Source organism: Eublepharis macularius, chromosome 7, assembly GCF_028583425.1.
Source record: "Eublepharis macularius isolate TG4126 chromosome 7, MPM_Emac_v1.0, whole genome shotgun sequence".
Taxonomy (NCBI): Eukaryota; Metazoa; Chordata; class Lepidosauria; order Squamata; family Eublepharidae; genus Eublepharis; species Eublepharis macularius.
The window spans coordinates 109,019,104-109,037,761 of NC_072796.1; the positions used below are offsets into that span (position 1 = coordinate 109,019,104).

The 18,658-nt window shown below is 41.6% G+C and overlaps 1 protein-coding gene across 1 annotated transcript; it reads right to left on the reverse strand.

Moving 5' to 3' along the window:
* Positions 1-230: 230 nt before the first annotated feature.
* On the reverse strand, positions 231-17,544 carry GEM (GTP binding protein overexpressed in skeletal muscle). The gene is made up of 5 exons (XM_054985039.1): positions 17,468-17,544; positions 15,425-15,773; positions 7,158-7,234; positions 4,478-4,682; positions 231-2,541 (listed from the first exon to the last, which is right to left on the reverse strand). Exons 2-5 carry the CDS (start codon positions 15,753-15,755, stop codon positions 2,264-2,266), a joined length of 891 nt encoding a protein of 296 aa, XP_054841014.1. The 5' UTR covers positions 15,756-15,773; positions 17,468-17,544; the 3' UTR covers positions 231-2,263.
* Between the last annotated feature and the right edge of the window lie 1,114 nt (positions 17,545-18,658).

An 18,658-nucleotide genomic window follows, 5' to 3' on the forward strand; every position in this document is an offset into this window, starting at 1 on the left:
GTGCAGATCTGAAGATCCTGTGCCTTGTTTAGGGAGGTAACAGGTGGGCTTCCAGGCCACATTCTGTAGCTCAGGCCAACATGTCTGATAGACTCCCTTAGCCCAGTCTGCAAATCAAAACTTTTCCTTGTGAAAACTAAGGAAAGATAGCCACCAAAAGAGCAAATCTTGTTAGCATTCAAAGGCAATGAAACCTTTTATTGATTTATTACAAGGCTTGTAAATAAAAGGTTGCTTAATCTGAAAAAGGTAATATATAGAAAACAGTAATAAAACCAAAATGTTTCTTTTTTTAAAAAAAGAAATCAATAAATACATCCCAACACTGGGTGTCTTACCCTTCCCTTCTGTAAACCCATTAAAAACACAATATTTAAAAGAGAATAAATACAAACACAGTGTAATACAAAGACTAGATATGAGCAAAAAAGGAGCTCTCTTATAAAAAGGAGATTATAGGAGGATAAAAGGAATTTTGTTTTAAAAAATTGGCATTTTGCACTTAATTTTTAAAAAATTCTACCTTTTCAATATAATAAATAACTCTGCAGTATGGCATGACAGAATATGATATCATGGGTTTCTGCTTTAAAAGAGAGTTAATTGGCTCTATATGTAATACGGAAGTACTTCAGTATTTAAACTATTGTTAACCAATAGCATCTCCTTCATTCAAATCTTAGAAACAGGGTGAAAATAGACCAGATACTGAGGGCGCCTCTGGACATGGGCACTTGTTTTTAAAGGCTCCCCACAGTCAAATGGCTGCTACAGGGGACTGCTTCTTTTTTAAAAAAGGAGAGCCCAAGTGGGCTTGGAATGGCACCACAGAGGGAGGAAAAGCTCCTGGCTTCCCCCTAATGCAGGTGTCTCACATGAAAATCATGCAAGGGGAGTTATTTTGCTGCTACTGATGCTCCATGTGGAGAATCTGTTCCTCATAGCAGCTGTGTGACTTCAGGGAGCATATTAAAATGAGTGCGTGCCCATGTAGAAAAGTAACATCTAGAGGAGCCCGTAGAGACAGGTTTCTTGATCTTCTCGTGTCTTTTAAAGCTCTAGTAACAGCTACATCATTCCTGATGCCAATTGCGGCCATACAGGGAGGGAAGAGGGGTCCAACCCTTTCACTCTTGTGTGGTTTTTGAAAATTTAAACAACAAGGTTCTCTCTGTGTTATAGCCCTTTGAATAAAAAGGGTGGGTGGAAGAAGCATATCAATCTTCTTGTTTTCCTTTAAATTGCTAAAAGCATACCTGGGGGTGATTTGTGAAACTATGTGGGAGTGAAAGAGTTAAACTTCCTCTTCCTTCCCCTCTGTGGATCCAGGGCCAGTTCAGTGGCCTAACCACTCAAGAAGCTGTTTGAAGCACTACAACAAAGAGGGCATCAACTCACCACAGAAGCTGAGCTCACTCGTGGCCATCAGCAGGGAGGGCAGAGATGGTCACTCTCCTGAACCCGGCCAGAAGTGACCAATGAGGCAACAGATGTAACTTTCTTGGGGTGACAAAATGCCCTGAACTGGCCCCACATGGCCCCAATCCCACTTCTGCTCCACTGTTATTTAACTTTACATAACTGACATGCTCCATGATCTCTGCCCTGTCTGGTTCCACCCTGGCTTCTACTTATGAAATTCACACAACGGTTCCATGATGACCTGTCCCAGTATAAACATTTACTGACATTTACCTAAACATCTGATTGCCTGAATGTTACTGATGCCTCCCTAAACCATTGGGATTGATGATGTTATAACAGAGATTCGGCTGTGGGCACTTAAGGAAATCAAAACAATTGGTTGACTAGGAAGAAGGAATCTCTAAGAATGTCCATTTCCCTTTTTGCAGGTTTACAAAATTCAGTTTACAAAAATGTGTAACAAAAATAACAATGAAATACATATCGTTCATTTTCCAAATGGCGATTTCCAATTCTTGGGCCATTATCCAAGGCAACCAGAGGAATATATCTCACGTCAGTGCAGAATGTTCTTGTGTTTAAGACAAAGTTGTTTACTGACACACCTACACACACACACACTTAAACTATAAACCCAAAAAGTATGAATGACTTTTTCTTCTTCCATGCATGCATTAGGCTGTGCTTATTGCTGACACATTTCATCACAATAATCACGAACTGCAAATCAAAGTCAATTTATGTTGCTTGTTGGCCAATCTAATATAGATTGATTTATTGTTCAGAATGAAGTTGAGTCGTGTCCATGAAAAAGAACATCTGGAATGGTTCAAAGTTCCTAAAGGACAGAGAGATCATGGCAGGACTTGGACTTCAGCTTGAAAGCCATGTTCTTGTTTTTCTTGGCAACAATTTTGCCCCAGAATCGCCTGGCTTTCTTAGGGATGCTTTCCCTCCTCTTCTGATATGCCAGCCTCTTCTCATTCTTTTCTTTGCTGTCTCTTCTGAGCCTCACTTGGCGCACAATCCCTTCAAACAGCTCCTTCACATTGTGCTGGACAGCTGCTGAAGTCTCAATGAACTTGCAGTCAAATACGACAGCACAAGCTCTGCCCTCTGCAAAACAGTTAAATGATGTTATATGTCAATATCCTACATGGAGAAATTGGAGTTTGAAACATTCTCTAAGAAAATGAAGGAAGAGCAATATGGTGGCCACAGGAGACAGCTGAGAGGAAAGAAACTCCTGATAGCACCATCCCTTCATCTTCCTTTATTCCTCTCCTACAATCCATTCTAGGAATTGTCATTTCTAGAACACCTGATAGTTAAAATTGCTATTCCCTGAATGTACAATTGCACTGAGATGCGAAGAACTAGAGGGAAAGAAGGTGAAGTTGAGCTGGTTATCTCTAGTTATAGCCTGCATCTGGGATCTTCCTGCTGAACCAAGATGGCCAGGGCCCCAATGTGTATACCAAATAAAAAAGAGTCCAGTACCACCTTTAAGACTAACCAACTTTACTGTAGCATAAGCTTTCGAGAATCACAGTTCTCTTCGTCAGATGCATGTGTACACCAAAGTCCAGACCTGCCAGCACCACTATCTGCAGTAATGTAAGCCAAATGTGTTGCTTGGGAAAGCTGAATAGAGTGGCTTGCACAGATGATACACATTTATCAAATCTGCATGCATCTCTTTTGCATAATTTGTTCGGTGTTTGCCATTCATCAGAAGGGATGACATTGTACATCACACCATTGCCCTTCAGCCAATGGCAAACCCACCAAGCCAAGCCTCCTCCTTTGTTTTCAGAGATTTCACACATTTCAAGCTGAGAGAAAATTCTTAGGATCACTAATGAAAAACAGGACATGCCAGACTTGCCTGGTGGAATCACAGTATCTGTCCAACATTTTTGTGAAATTCTCTAACCATGGACATTCTACTGCTTCCTTACAGAAATGCTGCTGGTATTTTGTTTGTAGCAGCTAAGTTTTTCCTAAGGTTTCGACCAGCCGGATCAGACTCTGATCCCAAAAAGTCAAATTTTGCAGTTTTCATGGCATTTTCCAAATTGTGCTGACTTTGGACATAAATTTGTCCAAAAATTTAAAGAACTAAACTAAGTGACTGCATAAAGCATGGGGGGGGGGGTCGATAGCAGCATGAAAATAAATGTACTCCTACAGTTGGTATGATTTTGTAAAGGGAACCATTGTACAGGTTATTAACAGTTAAAAAATTAGTAGACTGACATATAAAAAGTGGTCAGCCAGATATCTGAAGAAGTGAGCTGTGACTCACGAAAGCTCATACCTTACCACAAATTTTGTTAGCCTTATATAGTTGCTACTGGACTCCCGTTTTTTTCTACTGCTACAGACAGACGAACACGGCTACCTATCTTGATCTATCTGCATCTAAGTGTTTCCTAATAGCAGTTTGCAAAAGCATAATGGTTGAAAGGCGGATTACTCTGCCCATGCAAATGACCACTACCCATCAGTGCCACTGAATCCAGGGGGCTCCTCCTCGTGGAGGGTTTTAAAGCACCCGAGTCAACACTGCATCTGACTGTATCATAGATTATTCCAGCTATAACCTCAACCAGCTGCAACTAGGGTTACAAACCTCAAAGAGGGACCTGGAGTTCTCCCAGAATTACTACTGCTTTCCAGATTACAAAGATCAGTTCCCCTGGAGGAAATGGCAGCTTCAGGTGGCAAAATCTGCATTATCATATCTCCACAATCTTCTGCTCTCCCCAGGTACCATCCCCAAAGCTCTGGTAATTTCAGAAGACAGAGTTGGCAACCCTAGCTCCAAGAGTTATTGGGATTTTTTTGTGAGAGTGTGAAAAAATTTCCTACAGATAACCCTAGTTCCTATGCAAAGTTAGATTTCTCAGAGTTCCTTGAGAGAAAATCACAGTAAAGCCATTTTTCATTTTTAGTATAGACACGTTTAAGATTCCAAACCCTCTGGGCAGGGTCAAAACAGTGGAAGCTACAGAAACAGGGTTACCAGTTGCCATCTAACTGTTCATACCTGCAACAGAGACTTCGCGACACCGAACTAGATCACTTTTGTTGCCCACTAAAATGATGGGGATGTCTTCTGCCTGACGGGCCCTTCGGAGCTGTATTCTGAGCTCAGATGCTCTCTCAAAGCTTGCACGGTCCGTGATGGAATAGACAATCAGATAGGCATCACCAATTTGCATGCAGTGATCTTGGATCCACCCATTCACACCCTGTTCAAATAAAACAACCACATTGAACAAAATCTGGGATCCTTATCTGGGAGCCACAGAAAAGAAGGACATATTCCTGGAACACGTCAAAGATGCTTTCACCAGTGTAGTATGGAGATCAGGGTACATTAGAAGTGCTGCATATGAGATCCGCTGGTTAAACATTTGGAGGCTCTAGCTTGCGTGCTAATTCTCCCTCTGAACTGCAAAGTCCCCTCTCCCCTTATTTCAGTCATAAAATGACTAGCCGCAATTTTCCAGCTGTAACAGAGAAACAGCACTCTGTACACATTCGAGTGAGCCTTTTTCTTGTGAAAAGTACCTCTTTGCTGCTCAGCAAGCTACGTCTACCAGTTGTCTCTCATTTACACAGTGCAAGTATAGGCAAGCTCCCTTTCTTCATGTGCATCCAGAACCCCCTTTGGCATCTATCTATCTAAGCACACATTCAGCAGCATTCTCATTATTAATTCCATAGCATAGCCCAAGGTTTAGCCCATATGAGATGCAAGAAATCCCCCAACATTTCCAGTTGAAGGATCTCAGGCAGCTCAGCTGGAAAAGATGTCCACTGAGATCCTGGGCTGAACGGGCCAGCGATCTCACCAATTCACTCACAAGGAAGCTCTACTGATTTCAGTTGTACACTTTAACTTGATTCCTCTGATGGCCATTTATTTTGGTACATAATACTAACTAACTACAAAAAGGACGAGAATCTGGTCAGGGATATGTTCCTCACCATCTGGCTCTTTGTATGTAACGCAAAATTGCCAATTTCCTGTTAGTGCATAAATAACAACTCCTATTTGTCCCAGGAGCAGCTAAATTGGTGTGTTATTCGTTTATTCAGATTTCAACCCACAGCTTATTCAAGTCTTAGAGAACAGCATCTGATGTAGTCGAGAGCTGATTCAGACAACAATCAGGCATGAGAGCTTGTCTTCAGAGTTCCAGTTGTTCTGTATTTGTTTGATTGGTGTTATGGAAATCCTGCAAGTGCGTATCAGGACAGCTCCTTGCCTGCTGCAACTTCTGCCACAGGCAGGATTGAATTATTTGTGCACCAGACCCACATGCTTGAAAACCAGCCTTGCAATGGCAGGTATTAATAACCATGATAACAATCTAATAATAAGCAATGGCTACATGCAGGATGGCAAAGAGCCGTCTTCTTGCACTCAGGGTGCACTCAGGTCAAACTAGCTAAGAAACCATCAGCACTTCTTCACACGTCCACCTATTCTCGTGTAAAGTGGGTGTGTAGAGAATTTATTGATTTGTTTACATTAAAAATGCATATGGCTGAAGAAAGATAATCCTACTCTCTCCTCTGCCTCATCTCAATGTGCTCTGCTGCTTAACAATGCAATCCCAAACAGAGTTAAGCCCTTCTATATCCATGGGCTCAAAAGGGTATAACATTGCTTAGGATTGCCCTGTTTAGCATGTCCCTTTCTGCTCAACACAATTCTGGGCTGGGAGAAAAAAATGTTCAAACAATGTAGACTAGAGAGGTAAAGAGGAGGCAGAAGCAGGGTTTTGCTCCTGCGCACTTCTTTTCCTATTAAAATCAGACTTCCACTGCTTGATTTACATAACAAATGAGAGGACTCATGAACGCACATATACAAATTCTAGCCGCCCATGTTTCATTTGACCCACAGTGTTTGTGTGATCAGTTTGTTTTCAAGCATTAAAAGGTATAGTAGAGCATCTGATCCCATCAAATTTTAATCAAGCCCAGTTAAAAAGTTTGCTCTCATTTCCAAATGCAACAAAAAGAACCTAAAAGTTGGTATTGGATTTAGGGGTTTTAAAAAATATAATCTATATATATAAAGACAAGTGTTCTGACTGACTCATCAATGCCCAGCCCAAAGCCCTGGACCTAGAAACATGAACTTTGGGGAGAATATTCCTTTCATGATGAAAACACCCACTAAGAACAGATTTTAAGAAATTCGCCCCCTAAGAGGGTAAAATGTGTTTTCCCAAAGGGATACAGCTTCCCTGTGTGATTGGCAGGCTGCTTCCTGCTTGCCCCCACCCCACTCCCAGCTCGGCCATTCTTCCCTGATTGGGTCAGACTTTCAAGGTAATTTGCATATGCGGGCTGATTGGCCCTCACCCCCAGCGTTCTAAACAGTATGCAGTTGCTATTGGGAGTCATTGAACATGTCCTGAGGTAAAATGTACCTCCCAGCCTTCCCCTAAAAGTTCTCTAGGGTTGCCAATCTCCCTGTGAGGCCTGACTTTCCTGTGTATTAGAACTGGATTTAAAGTAGTTAAATACCATAGCGAAGCACAGATATCAAGCTAGTAAAGCATAAAATGATTGAACCTGAAACTTCACATTGCCTAACAATTGGTTTAATATATCTATCTCCCTGGCCCTCAAAGTCAAAGCTCAAAAAAAATTGTATACTGAAATATTTCACCAGACAAATGAATAAAATGAATATCATGCCCCACCTTGTTTTCCCACATGTCAACAAGCATGATGTTTGTGCTTTCTCCGTCTACCAACAAGGTTCGTTCATAGGTGTCTTCTAGAAGAGAACAAAAAAAATACCCACACTGTCAGTAATGTATTTTTTTCTTAACACCATAATCTTAAATGGTGAAATTAGAGGGAGACTCTGGCTGCTGAAAGGAGAAATCTATCTTGGTCATTTTATCTCATAACATAGTGGTCTTCAGGCTATGGGTTGGGAACTTCAGGTGCTTCATGAACTCATCATATAAAGCCAATGATTTTATTGCTTTCTGGAAAGATTTGCTACAACTATACAGAGAGCAAGGGTATCACAGCCTCCTACCTTTCTTGCATAAATGCTGAGAGAAGCAATAGGTTAGCAAGGTAAAGTCAGTGATAGAGAGAATTCCTTTTTAGCAGAAGCAGTCCCTCCTCTTCTTGTCATGTGACTCTACCAGAGTGTTATTTGCTGTCAGGCACCTGCAACTCAATGGGGCGTATGCTGTGGGGAGGGGGAGAGTCTCAGATTTAGAAAGGGTAAAGATCACTGCCCTAACTGCTTATAACTAAAAAGTAAAGGTAGTCCCCTGTGCAAGCACCGAGTCATTATTGACCCATGGGGGGACGTCACATCACGGTGTTCTCTTGGCAGACTTTTGTTACGGGGTGGTTTTCCATTGCCTTCCCCAGTCATCTACATTTTACCCCCAGGAAACTGGGTACTCATTTTACCGACCTCGGAAGGATGGAAGGCTGAGTCAACCTTGAGCCGGCTACCTGAACCCAGCTTCCACCAGGATCAAGCTTGGGCTGCAGCACTGCTGCTTACCACTCTGCGCCATGGGGCTCTTAACTGCTTTGTATGGTAGTTTTTCAGACAGCAGTGTATGATAGTTTTTCAGACAGCAATGGCTATAGCGCTCCCAGCAAACAAAGAAAAGTGGGGGACCCACAATTCAACCAGAAATACACTGTAGATGCTACAACAGTCAAGTTATAACCATTACAGAATGATGATACACACATCCAAAAATATTGGAAACTTAATACCAGAATATAACACTAATGAAGAGCTTTGTGTGAGTGCAGTTATGTGAAGGGATCCATAGCCTACTATAATAATTTAAATCATACCACATAATATATGAGATAAAAGCATCAGGGCAGAATTGATACATATTGATTTCTGGATGTGTATGTTTATTGCAAATGTATTACTGACCACTGAGGAAGGCCCTTGGGCCAAAACACGTATGGTTTTGTGTTGGTCATTTGACATGTTTATCAACTGTATTTGGAGAATGTTACAGCTTATCCAAAGCTTCCCTATGTAGCCTGACATTCAGGCCCTTTGATTTTAATTTTCTTACAGTGGATGCTGTGTAATAAATATTTATTTTGAATATATTTTAGTGGTTATAGCTTGACCCTTATATTGCTCCCAGACCATAAGGAATGTTATTTTATTCTTATTAGACTGTTGTAGGTAATAAAGGAGTGTGTGAATTTAGAGTGGAAAAGAGCAAGAGTCCAGTAGCACCTATAAGACTAAAAAAAATTGTGGTAGGGTATGAGCTTTCATGAGTCACAGTTCACTTCTTCAGATACCACAGATTTTTTCACTGGTCAGGCTTCTTTCCATTTTGCCTAAGAAAGAGTTCTGCAAGACTCAGAAGCTCCGGGTAAAAGACATGAAAATTCTACAACTTAGTATGAATGAAGAGGGGAAGGGAATCTCTTATTTCCATTTAAGCTTTATGAACAAAATTCATTCTTAGTATGTGTTTAAATATAAATCCATTGCTTCAAGGCACCCATTTATACTAGCATTATCAACTTTAAATGTGCAGTGTGGTGCAGTGGTCAGAAAGTCAAATTAGGATTGGGAACAACTCAGGATCAGACCTCCACTCAACTATGAAGCTCACTGGAAGAACTTGGCAAGTCACACTTTTTCTCAGCCTAACCAATTTCACAGGGTTATTGTAAGTTTAAACAAAGGAGGGGGAAAAGCTATGTACATCCTGAGCTCCTTGAAGGAAAGAAGAGTAGGACACAAATCTAAACAAAGAAAGTGAAAATACTTAAAATGCTTTTTACTTTCACTGTACCCCACCTCCCTTCCAGCTATCCATTATTGCAACTATAAAAGTTAGAATCCTGTGAGGAGTTTTTGTTTGCCTCAGGAAAAATCCTGAAGAGAATTACGTTATACTTGTCATTCAGATAGCAGTCTCTGGCCAAAAGCTACATGTTGTCATAACTTCCATGATCTAAATGATGGAATCCATAAATTCACTTTTTGCTGAAGTTATCTTTATCCTAAGAAGGATAATAAGTGGAAGAAGAAGACCCACTGGAAGAAATAAGCCAAATGCTGAACGTTTGACCTCATGGGAGCAACAGACAGACGTACAGTCTCCATCTAGGCTTAGTAATGGAAAATATTTGTTTTCGCTCAGTTTATGGGTGAACAGCCAGTGCCACTGCTTTAGCACTGGGTGAAAGTGTGTAGAGGCAAAGGGAGACTGGCTGTAAAAAATCCTAAATGCTAAACTGGCAATTTCTCTCTCTTTTTGCATGTTAAAAAATAGGATATAATATGAAAAATATGTGAAAATACTTGGTGTGGAGTATACATTTCCACAAGTTTCATTTTCCTGAAACAGACTTGACTACCTTCAGATTAAATACTATATTCTAAAACTGACGCACATTTCATAATCCATATAATTCAGAAAATTGCAGGACCTCTGGGGCTGCAGCTGTGAATACTTTTGATTAACTGATTTTTTCCCCAGCTCTTCAATGTCGTTCTTAATTGAAACTAGGAAGCCATGTGTTCCTACAGAACGGGACACAGTGAAGGAGGCACATTTTACATAAACTCTGAAGTAATAAAGACATGAATAAAGACATTCAAACAAAATATAAAATTGAATCTCTTCGGTTAGTATTCTCTGTAGGCGTGCCCGCTCTTTTCCTGCAATGCTCCTGTGTTTTTAACTCTTGCATAATTGCCATAAATTCAGCTGGAGATACTTTCCCCTCAGAAGGTAGCCATATTAGGTAATTCCAGAAGGGTAGCCATGTTAGTCTGTTGCAGCAAAGGAAAACTGGAGACTTTAAAGTACCTATGAACTCCTGTGTGATTTCCCCCTCATTGTATCTTTGTGCCAAGAAATTTTTTGCTGCATCATTTTTTGCAGAAAGGCAGTATTAAAATGGCAGGACCTCTCCCAGAAAAGATGAGTCAGGAGGAGCTGCATCTTAGTGCAATCTCAAGTAGAGTTACGCCCTTCTAAGCCTATTGATTTCAACGGTATTAGAATGACATAACAATGCTTAGAAATGCACTGTCAGTGTTCTGTATCTTGTGCATAGGTCACTCTAGTGCTCACTACATAGAGAATCACCTGTAGTAGGGGCTCCTTGTGTGCTATATCACCTCCTCATCATCTTGATAATCTTCTTTGCCCACACTTACCCCTCCTTCCCTGACACATAATAAGCAAAGGCAGCCTAATGCCTATTAGTTCTAGGCATAATTAAAGTTCAAAGCTCCAATTTTAATCTGCAGTTAGACATATGGAGGAAAACCCCTGACAAGGAACATCCTCCATGTTATTTGCACAACAGGATTCCCAGGTTTATCATTCAGTTGCCTTGTGGGTGAAGCAAGAACAAAGTCTGTCTTTGCTTCGTAGTAAGAATGATGTTTCCTTATGTGCTTTTTATGTTGTATTGTTTCTTTTTTGTGTATATAACTTTCAGTGACTACCAGGTGGAAAGTGACTTTTCTTTTTTAAAAAATGAACAAATTCACAACAATTGTTTTCATCAATGTCAAAAAATAATTTGCCAAGTTTGGCCTTCAAAGCAGCCAATTTCCTCCAAGGGAACAGATCTCTGAAGTCTGGATTTCATTTGTAATTCTGGGGAAACTCCAGGATCCACCTAGGATTGTCAACTCCAGGGAATTAAATTCCTGGAGATTTGGGGGGTTAGAGTCTGGAGAGGTCAGCATTTAAAGATGGAGTTGGGTTACTGGGTCTCCCAATATAATGGGAGACCTCCCAAACACTGCCACCTTTGTCTATTGCAGATCAACAGGGCAGTGGAAGGAAATTGCCAAGTGACCTTTGGGAGGGCAATCGGCATTAACTTGTACAATGACATCACTTCCTGCATGACCCAGAAGTGATGTCATCACATCAGGAGTAGAGATGGGCATGAACTGGAAAAAACCCGAACCGTGTGGTTCATGGTTCATCACATTTCACGAACCACGAACTTTCATGAACCTGCCCCGGTTCGCAAACCAGTTCGTTTAGTTCGTGAAAACGTCACATCCAGGTCAGCAAATCATCACTTCTGGGTCAGCAAAAGGTCTGCAGGACCTGTTGCCTAGGAAACTGATAGATAGGCATCAGGCTGTCTGCAGTAACGAACCAAAAATGAACCAGCCTAAAGTTTGTGGTAGTTCATCAGAAATAGGCTCTGACGAACCGCTGGTTCGCGAACCACAAACCGGCCCAGTTCATTATGAACTTTGGTTCGTATTTCGGTTCATGCCCAACTCTAATCAGGAGATGCTCTAGCATTCACGCAAAACCCTAGGCGTGAGCTCTGGGAAAAAATTATTATAATTTTATAACTGGGATTGGGGGGGGTTATGTGATTGCTGATTTTTGGGTAGGATATTACTAGTTTGGGATTCAAATCCATGTGGTTTTTCAGGCTCCGTCCAGAGTCTGGGGAACCATTATTTTCAAAGAGAAATATATTTCAGCTTCTGGGCTTTATAAAGATAATGGCACCACATTTGCACAGAACATACTCCTCCCACTAATTTAAGGACTCCCTCAGTTTTAAGTAGATTGAAAAGGGAAGTTCTATTTTACAGACCCTCAAAGTAAGAGTCTGTTGGTGCAGGTGCACTTCTCTCTACTGATTGCTATGGGGGGAAATGCCAGTCAAGCTGTGGCTTAGCGGGAGAGTGTCAGCCGGCCACCAGTATTTATTTAAAAAGAAAAGAAAACCCTGTCTGCATTAATTTTATTTCCCTCTTCTTACAATGATTGACTTTTTTTACCTTTCTGATGAACACTCTCTATCTGCCATCCTTCCGTGTTGTGGTCTGTTATTTGTTTCCTTTAAAAATGAAGAAGGCTTCCTTTGTAGAAAACCTCCCCATCTCTTCCCATAGCGCTGCCATTATTTCCTATGGGGTCTATGGGGTACATTTTTCAGGAGGACTGGAATGGCTGTTTTTCAACCAAAATTGCAGGGGTGATAAGGCCTCCTGTCCATTAAAGACTGCCTCCCTCCGCCAAGTTTCAAGCAAATTGGACCAAGGGGGCCAATTCTATGTGTGTGTGAACATGGTGCCCCCAGCTCATCCCATTTGTAGAGGAAAAAATGGCCCCACCCTCCACAAAGGAGGGAGGGATTGAGAAAGCGCATCCAGAACTGCAGCTCTGTCAGGCCCTGTGCCTGGCTTGAACCTGCCAGGAGCCACCTTTCCTGTGGCCGCTGCCCAGGAATCAGCAGAATCAAAGAAAACAAGATGTCTGCTGCACTGCTGACTGTAAACACTCAGACATGAAAAGCCACACTGATTTTTTAGGGAGTGGGTTTTGTAATTCCCAGGCATCCTGGATTTGGGTTATCGCCAGAAAATAAAGGAAACCAGCAATCTTTGTGTATATTTTGGTTCAGGAATTTCATAATGCACACCCCTAGTGGTCACACACAGCCAAAAGTAAACACTTAAGCACTAATGGCTATCACAAAGAGAATAGGATTGCTTAAACTATTCCTTCTGGAAGACCTTTCAGCCATTTTAGGGTCTTTGTAACAGTAACTATGGCTCATTCCAAAAGCAAGACGGAGGTCAAGTAAAATGGTTCATGCTTAGGAACAAGCTGCAGTTTACCCTTTGAGAAGAGCAATCCCCCTGAAGGAGTTAATGTAATGTCACTCCAGCCTTGCTCATAACCTGTTATGGCAATGCTTATCATTTTCTGGTGGCCAAGAACTAATGTGTATAACTCCAAGGTGCAAGTCAAGCTTGAGCCAGACAGCCATTTTCTCCAGAACTAATCTCTGTTGCCTGGGGCTCAGTTGTAATTCTGAAGCTGGGAATCCTGTGGGATAGTGAGGTAGTCCCAAGAATCAAATTAAATGTGAATTATTTGAAGGTGTTAGGAGTTAAAGTTTTTACTTACCAAACCCTGAATCATTGGGTTTGATGCTTGGACTTGTAAATATTAAGCAGAGCAATGGCCTCTCAAGTACTTGGACATGCAGGGTTGTACCAGACTTGATCAAACACCTGTCATCTTGATAACTATGAACAACTTTGGCCAATTTAACAAAACTTCTTTCTTACAGTGAAATTCTGAAATCACAGAGAGTGATTTCAATGGGCTTAGACTGGAGTAACTCTGTTTAGGATTTCACTGTTAGAATCTTAATTCAGTTGGAAACGTCTTTCAATGTAACTTTCATGGGTTAGATTCTGCCAGCTTTTCTAGTGGCACAAGGGGGAAGGGGCCACTTTCCGGCTTACGAAAAAGGCTCTGCCTGGGATGAACAAACCATGTAGGCAAAAAGCCACATAGGGGTGGGATGCATTGAGGAAGAAAATCAGGTGAAAACTTGTACTCCTTCTTATGCCAATGAAAAGCTGATAGGATTCAATCCATTATTTCAATTGCTCTTTGATAATTGCTAATACAGTATGGATCCAAGTATTGGAAGAGAGATTGTTAATTTAGCTTTTAACTAGTATACTCATTTAATTATAACTTAATTTAACCTCATTGTATGACTTTTTTCTCATTTCATGTTAGATTAGTTGCATCTCTGTGGAATATACTTTATCCATAAGGACAAATCTCTTAAGTCTGCTGTTTCCAAAGTAATTTTCCTGTCTTTTGTTCTGTTTGGATTTATAGAATTCATGTTTTGAACCTGAGTCAATTTGGCCAAACTAGATATAAAGCTGCCCATGGGTCTGACCCATGGACACCATCATACTTTTAGAGTGAATTTAAACCATTTAAAAATACAGCAAGAGCCCAGTCCTGACTGGGTCAGCAGCACAGCAGGAACAATTGATCTCTCCCCCCTGCACATGCCTTTTCAAGTGCTGAAATAACCCCCTGCGGCTATTTCAGCACTTGAAATGGTGTGCGTGTGTGTGGGGGGGGGGAATTTACCTGGGCCTGCTGCACTGCAGGCTTGTGGCATTTTTAAGTGACTCAAGTTCACCTCTAAAATGGTGGTGGCCTCCACGCATCAGACCTGTGGGTACTGTAATGTCTAGCTCGGCCCTCTGTTTCCATACAATCCTAAACAGAATTATACCCTTCTGAAGCCTGCTGACTTCAACTCTGTGTTAGGTTTGCACTGCTAATTGCTTGTGTTGGTCTGGTAGAAACTAAGGATGTACAGAGAGAATTGGTATGCTGGCAAGAAGGTTCATATACTGAATCTAGGGCAAGAAGTTATTGGTGGCCCATAGCACCCACTCAACAAAGGGTCCAGCAAACAACAGACTCTGCAGCCACTACCCAGGAGATAAGCTAAAGTTCACAGCGAGTATCTAATCTACAGTCTTTTCTACCCTCTCCACACCCTTTTCTCCACATTATTATAGAGTCACAGATTACGCATAACCATATGGATGCTCTGGAACCATGTACAGCTTGATATCACAGTCACTGTTTTTTTTTAAGTCCCATGGATTTCAGTATAATTCAATTTCCTGTTTAGACTGCATCCTTCCTGGTTGTAGTGGAGACTGCCATCAAGTTATAGCTGACTTATTGTGATCCCTTAGTGGGGTTTTCATGGCAAGAGACTAACAGAGGTGATTTGCCACTGCCTGCCTCTGCAACCATGGTCTTTGCTGAAGGTTTCCCATTCAATTACTAACCAAGATTGACCTCTCTCTCTCTCTCTCAATCTGTTGAAATGCCTATATATATATATATATATATATATATATATATATATATATATATATATATATATATATATAGGCATTTCAACAGATTTAAATCTCTGAAAGCAATATACCTGTGCTATAATCTGTGCTATCCCCCTCCCAAATGAGTTGAAATTATCTTGAAGGACCCAAGGGAAGGACCCAAGGGAATCACTGCTTCAGTGTCAGGATCTCCCATTCAGCTATCTCGATGTTTCTTAATGCTCATTAATGCTTACATGAACCCACAGCCCACACAGCACTTACCTCCTAGCACTTCACAGTCACTGTCCATGCTGTCATGCACACCTGCAAAAACATTCGCGATGGTGGTTTTGCCAACTCCTTGTTCTCCAATGAGAACCACACGATAGAAGGCATTTCCTGACTCGGAGGAGATGACAGAATCAGAAGACTCTGACGACCAGCTTCTTCGGTAATAATCTTCAGGGTTGATGGTGTACCTTTTGTTTCGGATGCACTCGTGAGGGTCCTTCTGAACCATCAGGTGTCTCCCATCTGCTGGGATGCTCCAGCGCTGCTGTTGAGTCTGCAAGGCACCACTGCTGCGACGCATTGTGACATTGTTCAGCGTCATGGCTTTCCCCTCTACCTGCTGAAGGAAAACAGCACAGTCATATTGGTTACATATCACTAGGTCATGAACTGGCTGGTAAGATGTGTTCCAAAATCATCCTCTGAGTTGACTGAAATACTGCCAAGTACTCCCCAATAGTATTACTAGGAGGACAATAGCAGAAAGACACACTGCCCCAAAAGGAAAACAGGATTCCAGTGCCATTATTAAGACTAACAACAATCATTCCGTCATAAGTTTTTGTGAGTTAGAGTTGATCTCATGAAGTGAGCTCTGACTCATGATGGGATACATTTTGTTAGTTTTTAAGGTGCCAGTGGTACTCTTGTTTTATTTTACTGCTGCAGACCAACATGGCTATCCCTCTGAAATTATCTTCCCGAAGGATAGTCCATCATTATAGAGGTGACATCTTCTTGTAGAGGTTTGGCAGCAGCCCTGTCCCCAGACCAATGCTGTGGCAGTCCTCATGTACTAGCAGCCATTTTGAACGGGGATGACTCCTCTTCCTGATTTGGGGATGATCAAAACTCTGAATCAGTACATTGGATACCCACCAAAATGCTACAAATGCTCGGGTGGGGAAGGGGAGTTAACATTTGAAGGAAGAAATTTGGTATCAGGCCACGCAAAGCAATTATTTTGGGTCCGTAATTTCACTAACTGAAATTAGTAATTTCAGTGGTATCCTGGGTCAGAAGCCAGATTGTTATTTACATCTTCGGAACTTCTCTTCCTTTGTTTAGTTCTGGTTATTTTTTGCCCATTAAACTATCAATTATGGGAAACACCCCAATGAATACGAGCTGTATACTTGTTGTGCAAAATGTCTAATCAGTTGGAACAGTCCTAATACAACTCAGAAGGAGCCAGCCAGGTTCTCTCCTCTTGTCTAAAGATGGTTTTCAATAACACTTCATAGGGAATGATTGCTTAGCTTTGGTGGGAGACAAAATGCAGTGAGGTAACTCCTGATGGCCTACCATTTTTAGGAAAGTTGCTTTGATGCTCTCCAGTTCCCACAGTGACAGCTACCTAGACATTTTGCTTATTCATCTTAAGTGGTCTCAGATCACATCTGGTCTCTCTAGCTCACAAAGGGAGCATCTGCAACAGAGAGAGGAGAAGGCCATGTTCCAACTCCTTGTGCCATGCAGTCATAAGGAAGTTTGCCATTCTCCCAAAGCATGCATTTCTTGTGCCGTTCAGATAACTATCTGTGGCTTCAAGATGTTTTGTAAGGAAACAGAATAAAGCCATAAACTTCTCCGAGGCATTTGTAATGCACTCTCTTTCATGCATTTTGCCTCTCCCTGCAGAGTTAACACATTTGACCTTCCCTGTCTTTTGAGAGACATGCAAAGGAATGTGCAGAAAGATGCAGGATGCCATGCAAAACGAACTCTTCCTTTACTAATCTGGTCACATCCACGTTTGCAAGCAAGGACGACAGTTGACAGATCTAAAACCTATCCCTGTTTGTGCTAATGAGGTCTGGCTCTGTTTATCTACTCTGTTTCCAAAGAATGGAGAAGGAAACTGCTGGCAATTGGTATGTACTGTAAATTGTGCTGTTATTTAGCAGTGTAATCAAACAAAGAAATAAAGTTCCATCCAGTGCAAATTTCAAGCTGCACATTTTTGTCTTTCTTTTGCATGCCTACAGTACGAAAGTAACGCATTCAAACAAACCCTCATTAAACCGACACTACCTTGCTTTTACCAGGCGTCCCGCCACACTCTCTTCTTCTCTGAGTACTGAATTCCCCACCAGCCTCCTGCAGGAAATCCTTCTTCTCTTCAGGGGCTGCCTCTCTAATTCTTTCTCAGCAAACCTGGTTTATATTAAGCCCATCTGATCAGATGCAGGGCTTTTCCGTGACGTCGCTGTCCCATCCGCCCGACAGCCAGCCCCCAGCTGGACGGAAGCAAGCAGGCAGAAGAGGTGGGGGGAAGTGGCCAGTGCTAACAATACAATTTATTTGCAGTCTACATTTTTTAAAGAAATAATGCCAGTCATAGGCAGACAGGGCCTGTTTCACAATTTAAAAAGCAGCGAAGTAGAAACTTAACTCTGATCTTCTCTAGGCTAAAGTGCCTTTGAAACTACGACCTCTAATGAAAATAATATAGGAAATGGGATAAAGACTTCAATTTGCCAAAGATCACTTTATGGTAGAAAGACCTCTCTGAAGGCTGTCATTTTATCAGTGTTTTTTGTTGCTTAGGCAAACAAGAAGGATGCTCTTTACTTTGTAAACATGGAAATAAAATGCGCAAAATAGCCCATCTTTCATCACCTTCACAACTTGCAAGATCATTGTCCCAACTCCACAGCAGTGCCTCTAAAGATACAACTACATTCTAGCTCTAAATAGATTTAATAGTCTTTCCCAGCCACTTTGTAAGTGGATCTAGGACTCGCTAACAAAGTATTCTCAGTACCCTCACCAAACTACAATTCCCAGGATGCTTTGTGGGAACCCATTCTTGCATGTAAACACTTTCGCCAGCCATAGTATTTTATAACAGTTTTACAGCTTTTGTAATGCCACAAGTCATTGAGTCAAGCTACTTTCAGTTGCAGCCAATTTGTTGTTTTCATCTGAAAGACACAGGAGGAGCTAGGCCCTAGCAGTATTTTGTTTGCACATAAATGGTTCCTAATTAAGCTCAAAAATGCCTTAAATTGCTGCACATCTCTCATAACACAGTAACCATGAGAGAGTATTCCCCAGGTTTGCACAAAAGTTCAAAGGGTTGGATCCAGTCTAGAATTTCAGCTAACCGGGGAGGGTAATTTCCATCAGTTTCCTCTTCCTGCCGCAGACCCCCAGTTTGCCTCATGCTGTCCTTGAGTGTGCCCTGTACCTGAGGCTGGGGAGATCAGGGCCATTTTCACA

Bases quoted from the DNA above. Each gene is read 5' to 3' on its own strand.
- GEM (XM_054985039.1), bottom strand. From the start codon at position 15,755: ATGACGCTGAACAATGTCACAATGCGTCGCAGCAGTGGTGCCTTGCAG. The intron at 7,235-15,424 runs GTAAGTGCTGTG...GTTCTCTTCTAG, and splicing joins TGACTGTGAAGTGCTAGGAG to AAGACACCTATGAACGAACC. The intron at 4,683-7,157 runs GTGGGGCATGAT...TTATTTGAACAG, and splicing joins TTGACATGTGGGAAAACAAG to GGTGTGAATGGGTGGATCCA.